We start from the raw sequence: 17,800 nt of genomic DNA, 5'->3' as shown, positions 1-17,800 counted from the left end.
CAGCCCTGAGGATAAGTGTGTCAGCTTACACCAGGTCAAACAGGAGATGAGAGAGCTGCATAGACCTAATAAAAGTTTTTGAAAAATATCGCTGAGATACACCGATGGATTACACCTAGATGAAAGTCACATGCCCTCAGGTTGCTGGCTTGAGCAACTGGACAGATGGTTTAGTTTTTTTAAATTGATTTGAGAGAGTGGGTGGGGGTGGGGGGGAGAAGGGAAGGAGAGAGAGATGAGAAACATTAACTTGTAGTTACTTCACTTTAGTTGCTCGTTGATTGCTTCTCATATGTGTCTTGACTGGGGGTTTCAAGCCGAACCAGTGACCCCTTGCTCAAGCCAGTGACCTTGAGTTTGAAGCCAGTGACCTTTGGCTTCAAGCCAGTGGCTTTGGGATCATGTTGATCCCATACTCAAGCCAGCAACCTTGTGCTCAAGGTAGCAAACCTGCGACCTTGGGGTTTCAAACTGGGACCTCATTGTTCCAGGGCAGTGCTCTACTCACTGCACCACCATTGGTCAGGCTGTGTAGGTTATGTCATTTATTACAATGGCAAAGACTGGCTGACGTTTGGGATGGAAAATCAAATTTTCTTTTGGATATGCTAAGTTTGAAATACGTGTTAGACAATTAAGCAGAGATGCCAAATGTATAGTTGGAAGTACTACAGATGTGAAGGACAGAGGAGGGGCTGGGTTGGACATAACAATCAGGAAAACATCACTGTAGAATTTAAAATGTAGACATTTTAAAAAGTGGGAATGCCTGAGACTACCTGGGGAGAAAGGACAGATGGGAAGAGAGGACTGCTGGAGTACTTAGAGGTCAGTAAGATGTGGAGGGGCCACAAAGAAACAGGAGGAGACTGGGCTCAGGCAGTTCGAGAAAAAGAACAAGTGGAGAAATGTGGGATCAGAAACCAAGAGAAGAGATTTAGTTTTAAAAGGATGAGGTGCTGATAGTGCCCAATGCTCTCGAGGGGCGAGTGTGATGATGGGATTCAGGCAATGCCTGTAAGAAGGCTTTTGTGAAGCAGAATAGCAAGAGGAAGGAAATAAGGGATGATGGTAGAGTGATTTACTTTTCTTTTTCAATTGCAGTTGACATTCAGTATTATTTTATATTAGTCTCAGGGATATACTAATTTTATATTAGTTTCATTGGTTAGACAATGAAATACTTTATAAAGTGTTTCCCCTGATATTTCCGGTGCCCACCTGGCACCATACATAGTTATTACAATATTATTGAATCTTATTTTTCTTTTAATATAAGATATACTAGGACCTATTTGTGACTTAGTGGGAAGGATCTAGTAGAAAGAAAGAGATCTGTGGTCCCAGAGGTAGAGGAGAAACAACTGAAAGTCCAAGAAGGGGCCAGCAGAGGTGGGTTCCAGGACCGAAGTGGAAAGTGGTCCCTTAAAGAAAGGAGAGATAGCCCCCCACGATTTTCAAAGGAAGAGAGACAGACAACACAGTTTAGATGCAGAGACGTTTGACATATTGGTAAAAAACAAAAATTAAGGGCATGTCACAGATTTCATGTTTTGGATGAAGTACAAGATTCATCTCTGAACTGCACTTGTGTTGAGAAGGGGGTGGGAGTTTGAGGGAAGTAGTGAGGTTTGAGTAGTTGTCTCAGAGAGGAGAAAAGCACATTTCTGGAGGAAACGTCATTGGTCTGCCAGGCAGTTAACTCTGCGTGTCCACCTAGGGTTTGTGATCACAGATGATCTGAAACTGGTCAGCCCGAATGTAGATGTCTTTCACATACCCAGCTGCTCACATGCTAGTCTTAGGAAAGGTGGGTGTTTAAGTTTAGCCGGATGGAGTTCTGCCAGACAAGAAAAGGGACAGAGAGGGAGTGAAGCAAGGGAGTTCAGAGTATTTGTGAAATTCCATGGACAAGGAGACAAGTGTAGACAGGAGGACACCAAGGATAGGGAGAAAGTATTCAGTTAATAGATTAGAAGCCTCATGAAGACAAGAAATGTTGCAATTAGGATACTGGAATAGGTGAATGGAAAGGCTAGGTGGCTGTAGTTAAAGAGAAAGAGGCTCTCTCGATACACAAAGGTTGCCAGTTCAATCCCTGATCAGGCTTACAGAAACAGACCGTGGCCCTGGCCAGTTGGCTCAGTGGACAGAGCATCGGCCCAGCATGTGGGAGTCCCCAGTTCAATCCCTGGTCATGGCATAATGAGAACCAACCATCTGTTTCTCTTCCCCTCCTTCTCCCCCTTCTCTCTCTCTTCCACTCTTGTAGCCAGTGGCTTGATTGGTTTGATTGCCCCAGGTGCTGAGGATAGCTTGGTCCAAACATCGGCCCTAGAGGCGGATTCTTGGATCCTGGTCAAGGTTCATACAGGAGTCTGTGTCTCTATCTTCCCTCCTCTCAAAAAAAAAAAAAAAAAAAAAAAAAGAGAAAGAAAGAAACAGGTTAATGTTTCTATCTCTCTCATTCTTTCTCTGTTCCCCTCTCTCTAAAATCAATACAATAAATAAAAATTTTAAAAAATAAAAGAGAAAGAGGCTCAAAATTGAGATCTCAGAGATTTTGCTGCAGTTTCTAGTGGTGGCAGGTCTGTGATATCACCAGGTGTTGGGCAGCAGAGCTGTGCGGAAACTCATCAGAGACGTCAGCCTCAAGCTGCTGAGGAGTCAGCTGTTGCTAAAGAGAAGAGCAAGTTGTGACTTCTGTTAGTAAAAAAAATTCTCACCAAGTAACAAAAGATCAATGCAGCCCTCCTAGTGCTACCTCTATTTACAACTAATGGGAGGCTGCCCTCCTCTTTCTACTTTTGCTTTCTAGATCCTTCCAGATGTTTGTTAGCACTCCTTCTCTTAATATATGCCACTGTCCTTCCTGCACATGAATGGTGTCAACAACAGAGAAGCCACAGTTTAAATCAGTGTCCTAGATTTCTTTACAAATTGTATCATTTCAAAATTGTTGTACCAAATCATTTTATAATAAAGATTGCAATACATTTAAGTAGCAATTGTCCTCAAGTAAGACACTATATAAAGACTGAAAAACTCCCCATTTTCCAGGCCTTTAAGAACATTTTCCAGACCATTTAAGGAAATGGAAGTTTAAGAAAGACTTGAAGCCCTGGCTGGTTGGCTCAGTGGTAGAGCGTTGGCCTGGCGTGCAGAAGTCCCGGGTTCGATTCCCGGCCAGGGCACACAGGAGAAGCGCCCATCTGCTTCTCCACCCCTCCCCTCTCCTTCCTCTCTGTCTCTCTCTTCCCCTCCAGCAGCGAGGCTCCATTGGAGCAAAGATGGCCTGGACGCTGGGGATGGCTCCTTGGCCTCTGCCCCAGGCACTAGAGTGGCTCTGGTCGCGGCAGAGCGACGCCTGGGAGGGGCAGAGCATCCCCTCTGGTGGGCAGAGCGTCGCCCCGTGGTGGACGTGCCGGGTGGATCCCGGTTGGGCGCATGCGGGAGTCTGTCTGACTGTCTCTCCCCGTTTCTAGCTTCGGAAAAATACAAAAAAAAGAAAAAGAAAGACTTGAGAAAAAGGACATAAAAAATAGGTTGTTTTCATTCCCTGAGCCTTCTTTTCTTGTCTTCCCTTTGTGGACTTACCTTGCTAGTCCATGTTCTTGGGATGTTTGATTATTGCTAATTCCTCGTCTTAGTTTTATATATTAAAACAATTGCATCAGTAATACAGATTTTTCTACATTCTAAATTCTGCAAGGGCAGAGACTTTCTTTGCTCCACTCCTATATTCTCTCAAACCTAGAACTGTGCCTGGCATGTGGTAGGTGCGTAATCATTAGTTATTGAATGAATGAATGAATGAATGTTTATTGTAGGGAACTAGAAAATACATGAAAAAATACCTCTTTAACAAACTAAAAGGTTCCTTTGATCCTGCTGTACAGACAACCCATTAATATTTTAGTAAATGTCCTACTAGACACATAAATGCTCATCCATGTAAAAGTATAAAACGTGTCTGAGAATGATAAGCACTAAATTCAGCATCATGTTTGTCTCCTTGAGGTGGAGAGAGGAAAAAGGATGTATGTGGTTGAGGAAGAGCACACAGAAAGTCTCACTGTCCTGGTAATCACTTCTTAAGCTGGATGGTGGATACATGAGTGTTCATTGTATTACAGTCTTTTTGCATGTGATTATTTTGTACTGTATTAAAAATCTTTCTAGATTTTTTTTTTTACAGAGACAGAGTCAGAGAGAGGGATAGACAGATAGAAACGGAGAGAGATGAGAAGCATCAATCATTAGTTTTTCGTTGCAACACCTTAGTTGTTCATTGATTGCTTTCTCATATATGACTTGACCGTGGGCCTTCAGCAGCTCAGGAAGGGGCCCTTGCTCAAACCAGAGACCTTTGGTCCAAGCTTGTGAGCTTTTGCTCAAACCAGATGAGCCCGCGCTCAAGCTGGCGATGTCGGGGTCTCGAACTTGGGTCCTCTGCATCCCAGTCCGACGCTCTATCCACTGCACCACTGCCCAGTCAGGCTTTCCAGATTATTTTTATGCATACAACATACATGTTTACTTTTACAAAAGTGGAAACATGAATACTTATTATTTTGAATTCTGCTTTTTCTCACTTTTTTATACTTTACATATCTCCATGTAAATGTATTTCAATATATCACATCAATTTCATTTTGTTGAATAACAGCATGTAAAGTATAATTTAGTTAACCACCTCCTTATTTTTAATTTTTTTATTAATTTTTTTATTATAATTTTATTTTTTTAATGGGGTGACATCAATAAATCAGGTTACATATATTCAAAGATCAACAAGTCCAGGTTATCTTGTCTTTCAATTATGTTGCATACCCATCACCCAAAGTCAGATTGTCCTCTGTCACCTTCTATCTAGTTTTCTTTGTGCCCCTCCCCCTCCCCCTTTCCCTCTCCCTTTCCCATCTCCCCCTGTAACCACCACAGTCTTATCAATGTCTCTTAGTTTCACTTTTATGTCCCACCTACGTATGGAATAATGCAGTTCCTGTTTTTTTCTGATTTACTTATTTCACTTCGTATAATGTTATCAAGATCCCACCATTTTGCTGTAAATGTTCCGATGTCATTGTTTCTTATGGCTGAGTAGTATTCCATAGTGTATATGTGCCACATCTTCTTTATCCAGTCATCTATTGACGGGCTTTTTGGTTGTTTCCATGTCCTGGCCACTGTGAACAATGCTGCAATGAACATGGGGCTGCATGTGTCTTTACGTATCAATGTTTCTGAGTTTTTGGGGTATATACCCAGTAGAGGGATTGCTGGGTCATAAGGTAGTTCTATTTTCAGTTTTTTGAGGAACCACCATACTTTCTTCCATAATGGTTGTACTACTTTACATTCCCACCAACAGTGGATGAGGATTCCTTTTTCTCCACAGCCTCTCCAACATTTGCTATTACCTGTCTTGTTAATAATAGCTAATCTAACAGGGGTGAGGTGGTATCTCATTGCAGTTTTGATTTGCATTTCTCTAATAACTAAAGAAGATGAGCACCTTTTCATATATTTGTTGGCCATTTGTACTTCCTCCTGGGAGAAGTGTCTGTTCATGTCCTCTTCCCATTTTTTTATTGGATTTTTTGTTTGTTTGTTGTTGAGTTTTATGAGTTCTTTGTATATTTTGGATATTAGGCCCTTATCTGAGCTGTTGTTTGAAAATATCATTTCCCATTTAGTTGGCTTTCTGTTTATTTTGTTATCAGTTTCTCTTGCTGAGCAAAAACTTCTTAGTCTGATGTAGTCCCATTCATTAATTTTTGCCTTCACTTCTCTTGCCATTGGAGTCAAATTCATAAAATGTTCTTTAAAACCCAGGTCCACGAGTTTAGTACCTATGTCTTCTTCTATGTACTTTATTGTTTCAGGTCTTATGTTTAGATCTTTGATCCATTTTGAGTTAATTTTAGTACTGGGGGACAAACTGTAGTCCAGTTTCATTCTTTTGCATGTGGCTTTCCAGTTTTCCCAGCACCATTTATTGAAGAGGCTTTCTTTTCTCCATTGTATGTTCTTGGCCCCTTTATAAAAAATTATTTGACTATATATATGTGGTTTTATTTCTGGACTTTCTATTCTGTTCCATTGGTCTGAATGTCTATTTTTCTGCCAATACCATGCTGTTTTGATTGTCGTGGCCCTATAATATAGTTTGAAGTCAGGTATTGTAATGCCCCCAGCTTCATTCTTTTTCTTTAGGATTGCTTTGGCTATTCGGGGTTTTTTATAATTCCATATAAATCTGATAATTTTTTGCTCTATTTCTTTAAAAAATGTCATTGGGAATTGCATTAAATTTGTATATTACTTTGGGTAATATAGCCATCTTGATTATATTTATTCTTCCTAACCTTGAACAAGGAATATTCTTCCATCTCATTATATCTTTCTCGATTTCCCTTAACAATAGTTTATAGTTTTCATTATATAAGTCCTTTACATTCTTTGTTATGTTTATTCCTAAGTATTTTATTTTATTTTTTGCAATTGTGAAGGGGATTATTCTTTAGAGTTCGTTCTCAGTTGTTTCATTGTTGGCATATAGAAAGGCTATTGACTTCTGTATGTTAATTTTGTATCCTGCGACCTTACTGTATTGGCTTATTGTTTCTAGTAGTCTTTTTGTGGATTCTTTGGGGTTTTCGATGTATAGGATCATATCATCTGCAAAAAGTAATACCTTTACTTCTTCTTTTCCAATATGGATGCCTTTTATTTCTTTGTCTTGTCTGATTACTCTGGCTAGAACCTCTAGTACTACATTAAATAAGAGTGGAGAGAGGGGACAACCCTGTCTTGTTCCTGATTTAAGGGGGAAAGCCTTCAGTTTAGTGCCATTTAATATGATGTTAGCTGATGGTTTATCATATATGGCCTTTATCATGTTGAGATATTTTCCTTCTATACCCATTTTGTTGAGAGTCTTAAACATAAAATTGTGTTGTATTTTATCGAAAGCCTTTTCTGCGTCTATTGATAAGATCATGTGGTTTTTGTTCTTTGTTTTGTTGATATGGTGTATTACGTTAACCGTTTTACGTATGTTGAACCATCCTTGAGATTCTGGGATGAATCTCACTTGATCATGATGTATTTTTTTTTTAATATGTTGTTGTATTCGATTTGCTAGTATTTTGTTTAGTATTTTAGCATCTGTACTCATTAGAGATATTGGTCTGTAGTTTTCTTTTTTTGTGCCATCCTTGCCTGGTTTTGGTATGAGGGTTATGTTGGCCTCATAAAATGTGTTTGGAAGTATTGCTTCTTCTTTAATTTTTTGGAAGACTTTCAGTAGAATAGGAACCAAGTCTTCTTTGAATGTTTGATAAAATTCGCTGGAATAGCCGTCAGGGCCTGGACTTCTATTTTTGGGGAGGTTTTTAATGGTTTTTTCTATTTCTTCTCTACTAATAGGTCTGTTTAGGCTTTCTGCTTCTTCTTGACTCAGTCTAGGAAGGTTGTATTGTTCTAGGAATTTATCCATTTCTTCTAGATTGTTGAATTTAGTGGCATAAAGTTTTTCATAGTATTCTACAATAATTCTTTGTATATCTATGGTGTCTGTGGTGATTTCCCCTCTTCCATTTTGGATTTTGTTTATATGAGTTCTTTCTCTTTTTTCCTTGGTAAGTCTTGCCAAGGGTTTGTCAATTTTATTGATCTTTTCAAAGAACCAGCTCTTTGTTTTATTAATTTTTTCTATAGTTTTACTGTTCTCTATTTCATTTATTTCTGCTCTGATTTTTATTATCTCCTTTCTTCGGCTGGTTTTGGGTTGTCCTTGTTCTTCTTTTTCTAGTTCCTTAAGGTGTGAAGTTAAGTGGTTCACTTGGGCTCTCTCTTGTTTGTTCATATATGCCTGAAGTGATATGAACTTCCCTCTTATCACTGCTTTTGCTGCATCCCAGAGATTCTGATATGTTGTATTGTCATTTTCATTAGTCTGTATATATCTTTTGATCTCTGCACTTATTTCTTCTTTGACCCATTCCTTTTTTAAAAGTATGTTGTTTAGTTTCCACATTTTTGTGGGATTTTTTTCCTCTTTTTTGCAGTTGAATTCTAGTTTCAAGGCTTTATGATCAGAAAATATGCTTGGTACAACTTCGATTTTTCTGAATTTGCTGATGTTGTTTTTGTGGCCCAACATATGGTCAATTCTTGAGAATGATCCATGTACACTGGAGAAAAATGTATACTCAGTCACTTTGGGATGAAATGTCCTGTAGATGCCTATCATATCCAGGTGCTCTAGTGTTTTGTTTAAGGCCACTATATCTTTGTTGATTCTCTGTTTGGATGACCGATCTAGAGCCATCAGCGGTGTATTGAGGTCTCCAAGTATGATTGTATTTTTGTCAGTTTTTGTTTTAAGGTCAATAAGTATCTGTCTTATATATTTTGGTGCTCCTTGATTTGGTGCATATATATTAAGAATTGTTATGTCTTCTTGATTCAGTGTCCCCTTAGCCATTATGAAATGGCCATTTTTGTCTCTGAGTACTTTTGTTGTCTTGTAGTCAGCATTATCAGATATGAGTATTGCTACGCCTGCTTTTTTTTGGATGTTATTTGCTTGCAGTATTGTTTTCCAGCCTTTCACTTTGAATTTGTTTTTATCCTTGTTACTTAGATGAGTTTCCTGTAGGCAGCATACAGTTGGATTTTCTTTTTTAATCCATCTGCTACTCTGTGTCTTTTTATTGGTGAGTTTAATCCGTTTACATTTAGTGTAATTATTGACACTTGTGAGTTCCCTATTGCCATTTTATAGATTGCTTTCTGTTAGTTTTGTGTCTTGTTTGATCCTTCTCTTTCGTTTTTCTATCTTTTGTTTTTATTTGGTTGTATTCCATACATCTTTCCTCTTGTGCTATCTTTTTTATCTCATGTGCTTCTGTGGTGGTTTTTTCAATGGTGGTTACCTTTAAGTAATGAAAAGGGTTCCTACCCTGTTCATTGTAGCGCACTATTTTGTGAGTACTTTTGCACTCCCTCGTCCTTTGCTACTGTTAATCTCCATCCTCTCCCCTCTTTTTGTTGTTGTCACAGTTTAAATTTGGTTTTATTGTGTTCTTCTTGGAGCTTTTACTTGTGGCTTTATTTTTTTTTTGTTCTTTGTATCTGATTGGAGAACCCCCTTTAGTAATTCCTGGAGTGGGGGTTTTCTGATGATAAATTCCGTCATCTTTTCTGTATCTTTGAATGTTTTTATTTCTCCTTCATATTTGAAGGATAGCTTTGATGGGTATAGTATTTGTGGCTGAAAGTTCCTCTCTTTCAGGACTTTAAATATTGGGGTCCACTCTCTTCTAGCTTGTAGAGTTTCTGCTGAGAATTCTGATGATAATCTAATGGGCCTTCCTTTATATGTTGTATTCTTCTTTTCCCTGGCTGCCTTGAGAATTTTTTCTTTTTTTTTTTTTTTTTTGTTTAAAATTTGAACTTTATTTATTTTTTTAATTTTATTCATTTTAGAGAGGAGAGAGAAATGGGGAGAGAGAGACAGAGGAGAGAGAGAGAGAGAGAGAGAGAGAGAAGGTGGGGAGGAGCTGGAAGCATCAACTCCCATATGTGCCTTGACCAGGCAAGCCAGGGTTTCGAACTGTCGACCTCAGCATTTCCAGGTCGACGCTTTATCCACTGCGCCACCACAGGTCAGGCGAGAATTTTTTCTTTGTCATTGGTTTGTGCCAATTTCATTATGATGTGCGTTGGAGTAGGTTTGTTGGCGTTAAGAAAACTCGGAGTTCTGTTTGCTTCATGAATTTGAGGCTTTAGTTCTTTCCACAGGCTTGGGAAGTTCTCATCTATTATTTGTTTGAGTATGTTCTCCATTCCATTTTCTCTCTCTTCTCCCTCTGATATACCTATTATTCTTATGTTATTCTTTCTGATGGAGTCAGATAATTCTTGTAGGGCTATCTCATTTTTTTAAATTTTTGAGTCTCTTTCTTCCTCTCTCTGTTGTGCCTCAAGTTGCTTGTCTTCTATTTCACTAATCCTCTCTTCTATCTGGCCTGTTCTATTAGCCAAGCTTGTTACCTCATTTTTCAGCTCATGAATTGAGTTTTTCATCTCTGTTTGATTTGTTTTTATAGTTTCAATTTCCTTGGACATATATTCTTTGTGTTCATTGAGTTGTTTTCTGAGCTCCCTAAATTGCCTTTCTGTGTTTTCTTGTATATCTCTGAGTATTTTTAGGATTTCTATCTTCAATTCTCTGTCATTTAACTCCAAGTTTTCCAATATATTAAATTTTTTCTCCATAGATTTTTCCTCATCTATCTGTGTTACCTCTCTTTCTTTTGTATCCATGATATTTGATTTTCTCTTCCTTAATGGCATCTGAGGGTGATTTTGTTGATAGTATTAATGAGATTTAATAAAAAATAAAAAGTTAAAAAAATAAAAAATCAAAAAAGTTGTTTTTTTAAAAAAATTAATAATGAAATAAAGAAAAATAAAATAAAATAAAAATTTAAAAAAAGGAAATTATTCCCCCCCTCCTTTTTTTCCTCTCCTCTCCTCTTCCCTCTTTCTTGAGAAAATCTTGTGGTGAACCGTGAATTATATTGTATTTAATAGAACAAACAATGCCTGTAATGGAGGGCCTGAATTGGGGAAAAGTAATAAAGGCGCAATGAAAAAAAAATAATAAAAAAATAAAATAAAATAAAAAATAAAAAAGGGGGGGTATGGACCCACAAAAAGCAAATAATGAAAAAATTTGGATCAAGAATAAAATGATTTGCATTTAGGTGTTGGTTGACTAAGAGTTATGATGAGAGGAGTAAGAGGGAAACAGGAAAATGGGGGAACAAATTAAAAAATTACTATTGTATTTAGTGGAACAAGAGCTTGATAAAATGGAGATCCAGGGATGGGAGCACTGCTAGTGAGTTAAAAAGTTGAAGTAAAAACCCCCAAAATGCCACAAACATAAGTTTGAGTCCCAGATAAAATAATTTGTTTGTTATTGAGGTTTGAATGAGAGGAGACGTAAAGGAGAAAGGAAAAAACTAATATAGAGGGAGAAAAGAAAAAGAGAGAGAGAGAGAGAGAGAGAAAGAGGGAACCACTAAAAGAAGAAAAAAGAAAAAAGAGGAGAGAGAGAGAGTTAAGGGTTTTGGAGTGCAACCCTCATAGAGAGAAAGGAAGAGGAAAGAGAAGATAATGGGAGATGTAACATTTATGGGTAGTGTAGTTCAAGGAGAGGAGAGAGTAAGACTGGTAGAGAGTTAAACGACCAAATTGGAGGAGGAAAAAAAGAAAAAAAAAATCAAGGATGAAGATAAGAGAAACAAACGAACAAATATAATAAAATGGGATAGGTTATAAAGTCTGCGGATTATTCTGATTTTGAGAGGTTATCTTCTTGCTTTTTCTTTTCTCTCCCTCTTCCTGGTCAGTGACTCTGTACCCTGGGTTCTGCCCTTTTGGCACGCTCAGGTAGAGGTTTGCAGTTGATAAGTCTCTATGGCGATGTCATGTATTGTGCTTCAGTCTCGTTGGCAGTCGAGGCTCATTAGCATTTATAGGCTCCTCCAGTGAGAGAGTCTGTGTTCCTGGAGCCTCTCTCCTAGTCTTTCCTTCCTCAATTAGTAGCCTGATAATCCAGCTATGGGGTTGCTGCTGCCTCTGCCTGGATAGTAAGAGGCTCAAAGAGCTGGCAACTCCCCACTCTATTCCCACTCAGCACAGGGCTCTGGGTAAGGCTCAGTCAGTCAGAGCTACTAGCATAATTAGGTGGGGCTTCCGCCCACTCAAAGACCTCTGGCTCTGCCACTCTGTCCGGTAACACGGGCGGGCCCTCACTCCCGGGGCGCTTGGAGGAAACTCTCGATCACTATCTGCGCGCGCAGACCAGGATGTTAGACCGGAAGTCTCGCCCTCTGAGTGAAACCCCCCGCCCGCACTGAAAAGTTCCAGTGTTGGAATTGGCTCTCGTTCCATCCCCATGTGCGGCTTTTTCAAGGCGCTGGGGTGGCCTGAGACTCCACCCTCGGCCCACACAAAGGCCCCTGACTCTGCCCCTCTTGGGACAACACGGGCTCCCATTCCCGAGGTGCTGGGAGGAGTCTCCTGCCCACTCTCCGTGCACGCAGACCAGGATGTGAGGCCGGAGTCTTGCCCTCTGAGTGAAAACTCCCACCTGCACTGAAAAGTTCCAGTGTTGGAATTAGCTCTCACTTCCTCCCTGTCTGCCGCTCTCCCAGGGTGCTGGGGCGGCCTGGAGGCTTTCGGCCCACACAAAGGCCCCTGACTCTGCCCCTCTGTGGGATAACACGGGCAGGCACTGCCGAGGCACTAGGAGGATTCTCTCGCTCACTATCTGCACGCCGACCAGATTAGGTAAAATGGCTGCCCCGCTTGTCTTTCTTTGTCTGGGTTTGGTGCGAGTGTTAGCTGTATTGCCCGGGTTGTCATAGGAACAGTTTTTCCTCGGCTTGGATCTCCATGCCACAGCCTGGTTTGGCCATTTGTGCCGTGGCCTGGATCTATTCACCCCCTTTGCCTGCCTTAGTTTCTATATTCTCAGTTTCCAGTGAAAACCGCCCTGTTTAGGTTAGTGAGGAAGGCGGAGCATTTCTTACTCCCTATTTCCTTCGGGGTTTGGTTATATATTTAGCCAATTTTTTGCTCGATCATACCTTTGGGTGTATTGCGAAACATCTGGAGGCTCCAAGGATAGGTTTTTCTGTTTCTGGTTGAAGATCTTGTTGAGGTTTGGGGAAGATTTATCGGTATTGCTTCCTACCCCGCCATTACTCTGACGTCATCTCCTGACCACCTCCTTATTTTGAGGCATTCATTTAAAAAAATAATTGGGGCCTGACCAGGCGGTGGCACAGTGGATAGAGCATTGGACTGGGATGCAGAAGACCCAGGTTTGAAACCCTGAGGTCGCCAGCCTGAGTGCCGGCTCATCTGGCTTGAGCACTGGGTCGCTGGCTTGAGTGTGGGGTCACTGGCTTGAGCATGGGATCATAGACATGACCCCTTGGTCGCTGGCTTAAGCCGAAAGGTTGCTGGCTTGAAACCCAAAGTAGCTGGCTTGAAGCCCAAGGTCACTGGTTCGAGCAAGGGGTCACTAGGTCTGCTGTAGCCCCACAGTCAAGGCACATATGAGAAAGCAATCAATGAACACCTAAGGTGCCACAACAAAGAATTGATGCTTCTCATCTCTCTCCCTTCCTGTCTGTCTGTCCCTATTGCCCCTCTCTCTGTCTCTCTCTCTCTATCTCTGTCACATGCACATAATAATAATAATAATAATAATAAATAAATAATTTGGGTTGCCTATGGGCTAAGATATTTATGTTGTTGCTACACTTTTTCTTTCTTTACTGTTATAAACAGCTTGATTTTTTTCTCACTGTAAGTGAATGAAATTTGGGAAGGTAATATGGACTAAGATGTACTTACTATGTAACAATTATTTAACTAAGGAAAAGAACACATTATTATCATCTTCCAACCCTCATGTACACAGATAGGTTGAGATTTCTTCATACCAGATGACATTCATGTGCCCAGAACTGCTTGGGTTAGCTTAGTGGAGAAGCTCATCTCCTAGTAGAGAGCCCAGGGGAGTTGTCTGTCCTGTTGCTATGTACAATTGTTATTTTTTCTTTGTTTGAATCTAATTTCTGACCCCCAACAAGCAAGGAGAAAGGACAGAGCAACAATGACTGTGTCCCTCAGAACACAGAGAAACACTGAATTCAGATGAAACCACCGACATACAAAACTGGTATAAGCCTTTGAACTTAATTGATGAAGAACTTAACTGACTTGGCTTCTTTTTTCCACTTGTGTGACTAGTGACCTGATTGAATTACTGCTTAGCAGAGTCAATTCATTAGAGCAGTTGATTCGTGTGGATGCCATCATTACCCCAGCAGATTGGAATTATGTTCTGCATCTAGCATAGCTGCGGTCTGTATGCACTATAAGGGGTAGCTCAGGACAAGCTGCAAATTGTGGATCTCTATGAAAAGGCCCTTCATTTTATAGTAGAAATAGTCCATAACTTTTGTTTGTGAGTTCATTTTTGATGTACTTTCAGGCATGGCGTATGCTTTACTAGCTGCAGTTCCTGTTGGATACGGTCTCTACTCCGCTTTTTTCCCTATCCTGACATACTTTATTTTTGGAACATCAAGACACATCTCAGTTGGTAATTATAAGCCTATACTACAATTGTATTATTCATGTTTAATGTATTTTGGCGATATTATTTGTATCATGCTTCCAACTTTTTGTCAATGTTTCCAGGGAAATAGGGCATCAGTGCTTTGCCTGTTTTTCTATTCAGTGATACAAATGGTCCCTCTTAGCTTTTAAAATACTCTGCCTTTCATTTGCTTTACATTTAACCTTTTACATGAAGAAGGGAAATTTAAAAATTGTTAAATTGTAGTCTACCTTCAAATTTTAGCCTGGTTTTGTTTCTAAAATGTAATAGATTTAACTCCATATTTAAAAAGTATTCTCTTCCGAAACAAAATGCAACAAGGAAAAAAATCTTCAAGAAGTCTTTGGATTTACTGTTTTACCAGAATAATTTAGCATTTTCTAAATTATGTTCATCAAATACATATTCATTATTTCATTAAAGAGCATACTTATTTTAAGTCGCTAAGATGAGAAAACTGGCAAAATTGTTCCAAAACAATTTAGAAACTAAGCTTTGCTTTCCTTCTCAGCATATCTCAAAATTAGTTTATTTCCTGCAGTTTTTAAAACTTTTTTTTTTTTTTCATTTTTCTGAAGCTGGAAACAGGGAGAGACATCCAGACAGACTCCCGCATGCGCCCGACTGGGATCCACCTGGCACGCCCACCAGGGGCGACGCTCTGCCCACCAGAGGGCGATGCTTTGCCCATCCTGGGCGTCGCCATGTTGTGACCAGAGCCACCCTAGCACCTGAGGCAGAGGCCACAGAGCCATGCCCAGCGCCCAGGCCATCTTTGCTCCAATGGAGCCTTGGCTGCGGGAGGGGAAGAGAGAGACAGAGAGGAAAGCGCGGCGGAGGGGTGGAGAAGCAAATGGGCGCTTCTCCTGTGTGCCCTGGCCGGGAATCGAACCCGGGTCCTCCGCACACTAGGCCGACGCTCTACCGCTGAGCCAACTGGCCAGGGCCAGTTTTTAAAATTTTAATTCTCTTGCTAGAATGTTCTAGTAATAACTGTTTTAATGCTACTTTGCAACTTTGATGCTTATACTTGAGATAATTTTGCGCTACATCCATCTGCTGATCTATCTGGACAGTCTTCGTTTTTTTTTTTGTTTTTTTTTTGTTTTTTTTTTTACAGGGACAGAGAGAGAGTCAGATAGAGGGATAGATAGGGACAGACAGACAGGAATGGAGAGAGATGAGAAGCATCAATCATCAGTTTTTCGTTGCAACACCTTAGTTGTTCATTGATTGCTTTCTCATATGTGCCTTGACCATGGGCCTTCAGCAGACTGAGTAACCCCTTGCTCGAGCCAGTGACCTTGGGTCCATGCTAGTGAGCTTTTCTTTTTTGCTCAAGCCAGATGAGCCCGTGCTCAAGCTGGCAACCCCGGGAGTCTCGAACCTGGGTCTTCCGCATCCCAGTCCGACGCTCTATCCACTGCGCCACCGCCTGGTCAGGCAGTCTTCTTGAAACAAATATAACTGTTCACTGTATCCTCAGCCCATGTCCTTGTTCTTAGTTGTATAAATATTTACCCCAGTATCTGGTATATTGCTTTGTCTGTGGAAGGTTGGTAAGAGGTTCTATTGATTGAAAGAACTTCCTCATCTGGGAGAATTGATCAGTATGAAATGCTTGATGAGATAAGAAACATAGAAGCTGATTTTTTCTCTTTGATATTCTGTCCATTCAGAAACTCCAGGTTACTGGACTTTGGTACTGAGCCCTCCTAGGTGGTAAAGTCCTTCTGTGGTTAAAGGATAGAACAATCATCATGGATAAACATATCTGCAGTGTCTGCAGCAATTGCTGGAAGAGAAGGAGTACTCTTTAAATGTAGGATCTTACAGACTGTCATTTGATATGAAAAAAATAATTTGTCTTGGAATGAGAAAAAGGGAAACTATACCCGTACACCCTTAACTGTCTCCTTATCCTTAACCCTGTGGTAGTGCATCAATCAAGGGAAGGACACTGGATGCTCTAGGAAATGAGCCTCCACAAGATAAGAATAAAACAGAACAAGGTTGTATGCCATGGCTGGCAGGAAACTTCTCCTGACAACTTGCCCCCCACTACACACATGAAGATCACACAAACATACCCTTTCTGTATACTTAGAAAGCATTCTGAATGCTGTATTATAATTACCTACCTGCATGTCTCTCTTGCTCATTTCTGGGTGTAGAATGTCTTGAAACATTTGCTTTAAAAAGAAATTAGCTTCTTTTACAAACAATATTTTCCCAATCACAGCTCATTATCTCTTTAATCCTGTGTAGAAATGACATGTTAAACCTAAACACTTGTGATTAATAATTATTAATTGATAGACTTTTTCCTCCAGGACCTTTCCCAGTGGTCAGTTTAATGGTGGGATCTGTTGTTCTGAGCCTGGCCCCGGACGAACACTTCCTCCTATCCAGCAGTAATGGGACTGCATTGAATGCCACCACAATAGACAGTGGGGCCAGGGATGCAGCAAGAGTGTTGATTGCGAGCACCCTTACTCTTTTGGTTGGAATCATACAGGTAATGGACTTACAAGTACAATATAAATTGGCATGATTTTTTTTTTAAGCAAGAGAAAGAAAGAAAGATAGGAAGGGAGATAGATGAGAAGCATCAACTCATAGTTGTGACTCTTTAGTTGTTCATTGATTGCTTTCTAATAAGTGCCTTGATGGGGGTTGGGGGCTTCAGCCAAGCCAGTGACCCCTCGCTCAAGTCAGAGACCTTGGGCTCAAGCCAGCAATCATGGGGTCATATCTATGATCTCACGCTGATGCTGGCATCCCTGCGCTCAAGTTGGCAACCTCAGGGTCTCAAATCTGGGTCTCCAGGGTCCTAGGTTGATGCTCTGTTCACTGCGTCACCACCTGGTCAGGCAGCATGATCTCTTATGAAGTAACTAACTATTGCTGACCTAAAAATAAAAGGCCCTTCAAAGTGAGAGGCAACAGTCATTTACTGAGATCAATAAGAATAGCTGTTCCAGAAGCACTGATTCAGGCAGAAGCCTGATACTGTTCCAATTAGGGAACAAAGGTGATGGGTGTTTATGTAAAGGGGAAGGGGAGCAATGACCTCAGTAGAAGGAAGGCGTTTCTATAGGTGCAGATAACATAGTGATGTTAAATCTAAGCAATGTTTTTAATTTTCAGTCCAGTAATCATCAGTCTGGTAGTCAGAATTACTGATTTCTTGTTTTCATTGCAAAAGATCACAGAATAAGTGACATTATTATTTTTTTATTTTCATAGAACATATCTAGTAATACTTCAAGGTTCATATTACCCATGGTTTTCAAATTTTAGGGTGATGGAGGGGAGAGAAAGGGCATTAAGAAATTCAGATTTGTATTCTACAAGTATTTTTTTGTTATTGGCAAGCTATCAGATTTTTTTTTTTTCCTGAAGCTGGAAACGGGGAGAGACAGCCAGACTCCCGCATGCGCCCGACCGGGATCCACCCGGCACGTCCACCAGGGGGCGAAGCTCTGCCCACCAGGGGGCGATGCTCTGCCCCTCTGGGGCGTCGCTCTGTTGCAACCAGAGCCACTCTAGCGCCTGGGGCAGAGGCCAAGGAGCCAT

General features: G+C 40.5%; 1 protein-coding gene across 3 annotated transcripts in view; it reads left to right on the top strand.

Annotated features, from left to right (window-relative positions):
- Positions 1–17,800, top strand: part of SLC26A4 (solute carrier family 26 member 4) — a 67,314-nt gene that overhangs the window by 5,419 nt on the left and 44,095 nt on the right. For 2 of the 3 annotated variants that reach the window (XM_066272196.1, XM_066272197.1), the window contains exons 4-5: positions 14,093–14,203; positions 16,555–16,739. In XM_066272196.1, coding sequence (XP_066128293.1) covers positions 14,093–14,203; positions 16,555–16,739 — 296 coding nt within the window. The remainder of the gene's footprint in view (positions 1–14,092; positions 14,204–16,554; positions 16,740–17,800) is intronic. The other variant, XM_066272198.1, reaches the window with a different exon arrangement.

Source organism: Saccopteryx bilineata, chromosome 4 (assembly GCF_036850765.1).
Source record: "Saccopteryx bilineata isolate mSacBil1 chromosome 4, mSacBil1_pri_phased_curated, whole genome shotgun sequence".
NCBI lineage: Eukaryota > Metazoa > Chordata > Mammalia > Chiroptera > Emballonuridae > Saccopteryx > Saccopteryx bilineata.
Note: the sequence above shows the minus strand (reverse complement) of the source record. Positions and strands in the feature narration are given on the sequence as shown.